General features: G+C 45.9%; 1 protein-coding gene across 1 annotated transcript; it reads right to left on the reverse strand.

Annotated features, from left to right (window-relative positions):
* Positions 1-1,222: 1,222 nt before the first annotated feature.
* On the reverse strand, positions 1,223-1,711 carry LOC148779771 (uncharacterized). The gene has a single exon (XM_088850591.1). The coding sequence runs from the start codon at positions 1,709-1,711 to the stop codon at positions 1,223-1,225; it is 489 nt and encodes a 162-aa protein (XP_088706717.1).
* Positions 1,712-2,110: the final 399 nt, after the last annotated feature.

The following is a 2,110-nucleotide window of genomic DNA, read 5'->3' on the forward strand; positions in this document are numbered from 1 at the left end:
GGAGGCTAGAGCAGCTGGGAGGCTTTCTTCATAATCTAAGAGGGTGCCCATGCAAGCCAGCCTGAGAAAGTTCCGAACCCACTTAAAATTCCTCTCTCATCGTCTGCTATACTTGGCCTTGTCCTCGTGCAAGGTTTTGAGAGAGCGATCTCAAATCTCGAGTTCACTAGAAACCTGAGACACATGCCACCAGATCACCTAGATTTGAAGGGCGAGATCGAGGCACCTAACCAGTGGTCGTATCGAGTTCTAAAAGTAGTCTTCGGGACATCTTCCTCCTTACCTCGTAGTTGGTGATACCCCGATAGGAGGTCTATCTTTGAAAACAAATATGCCCCCTAGAGCTAATTAAAGTTGTCATCAATTCTAGGCAGATGGTACTTATTCCTCATCGTCACTTGGTTCAACTGTTTATAGTCAATACATAGCTTCAGGGACTCATCCTTCTTCTTCACACAGGTGCACCCTAGGGTGACACACTGAGTCGGATGATATCCAACAATTCTTGCAACTGCACTTTTAACTCCTTGAACTCAGCTGGGGCCATTCTATACGGGGCTTTAGAGATGGGAACAATGTCCGGGGCTGCATCTCAAAGTAAATTTCTGTCGTTGGAGGTAGAGAGGGAAACTCATCTGGGAATACCTCAGGGTACTCCCTAACGACCGATATTTCTTCTAATTGAGTCTGAACATCTCAATTCTCTAATACATAGGCCATATACCCTTCATATTTCTTAACCAGGAGGCAAGATACCCTGATGGTAGAGATAAAGAGCATAGGGGAAGAGTCTCTAATTCCCGCAAGAGGTAACTCTGGTTGGTCAGGACGTTTAAAGGTTACCGTCTTTTCATGGAAATTGACGGTGGCATGGTATGTATACAACCAATCCATGCCCAGAATAACATCAAAGTCCTGAATATCTAAGAGGATCAAATCTATAGGTAGGTCGCACCCATCAATTTTTTATTTCGCACTGTTTAAATACCCTATCAGTTTCCATAGATTCCCCCACATGTGTGCGTACTACTAGAGTATAATTGAGACGTGCAGGTGTAACATTCAAATGGCAAGCAAAATGGGGTGCAACAAAAGAATGAGAGGAACCAGGATCAACTAAACCTTTACCTATAACACCGCAGATGGAGAGTGTACCTCTGATCACCAAGGTGGCCTTGGCTTCTTGTTCGGTGAGAGAAAACACTCATCCTTGTGTCCTCGGTCAGTCCTCTGTCTTTGCCATGGGGAAATCCTTAACCCAGTGACCAGGCTTGCCACATCTCAGGAACACGTTCCACTTTTTGTAGCATTCGGCGGTAGTGTGGTTGTCTTTCCCACAATGAGAGCATACCGGGCATCGATCGATTTCGATGTTGCCCGAGTGATTCTTTTGGGTCCTCTGATTAAGTTGGTAGAGCATTCCCCTAACATCTCTCCTTGGGAATTGTCGGGGCTTCATCTGAAATCTCCCTGACGGCACAATCTTCATCTTTTCTTCCTTCCTGAATCTGTGATCCTTGTAGTCCTTCTCAATCCTTAGAGCGAGGTCCACCAATGGGGCATATGACTTCAGGTTGGCCAGCATCACTCTCCCTATAATATCCAGCCGAAGGCCCCTTTCAAATTTAGCCGCCTTTCGCACCTCGATATTAATGAGGTGAGGAGCGTACCTTGAGAGCTCTACAAATCTGGTGGCGTACTGTTCCACCATTATACCTCCTTGCTGGAGTTCAATAAACTCTACTTCTTTTCTCTCCTTTACGGAGTCTGGAAAATGCTTCTCATTGAAGGCTATCAAGAATTTTTCCCATGTGGTCTCGGTCCCCGACTCCTCCCAAGACTGCTTCACCGAGTCTCACCAGTGCTTGACTTCTCCTTCCAGCGTGAAGGTTCCTAATCTAACCTTCTGCTCATCTGAGCAGTTCAGCACTTCCAGGATTTTCTCTATCTGTTTTTTCCACCTCTCAGCCTTTTTTACTCATCCTTGCCCCAAAAGGTTGGGGACCAGCCTTCTAAACCTCTCTATAAGGCTACTGTCATTCTGCTCCAAGGTAGACTGGGTTGGCATAATCTCCTTCCTCATATGGGCCATAGCCCCCAAAGTTTTATA

This window comes from Amborella trichopoda, chromosome 11, assembly GCF_054954075.1.
Source record: "Amborella trichopoda isolate Santa Cruz 75 chromosome 11, AtrichopodaSantaCruz75HAP2 v2.0, whole genome shotgun sequence".
NCBI classification, from domain to species: Eukaryota; Viridiplantae; Streptophyta; class Magnoliopsida; order Amborellales; family Amborellaceae; genus Amborella; species Amborella trichopoda.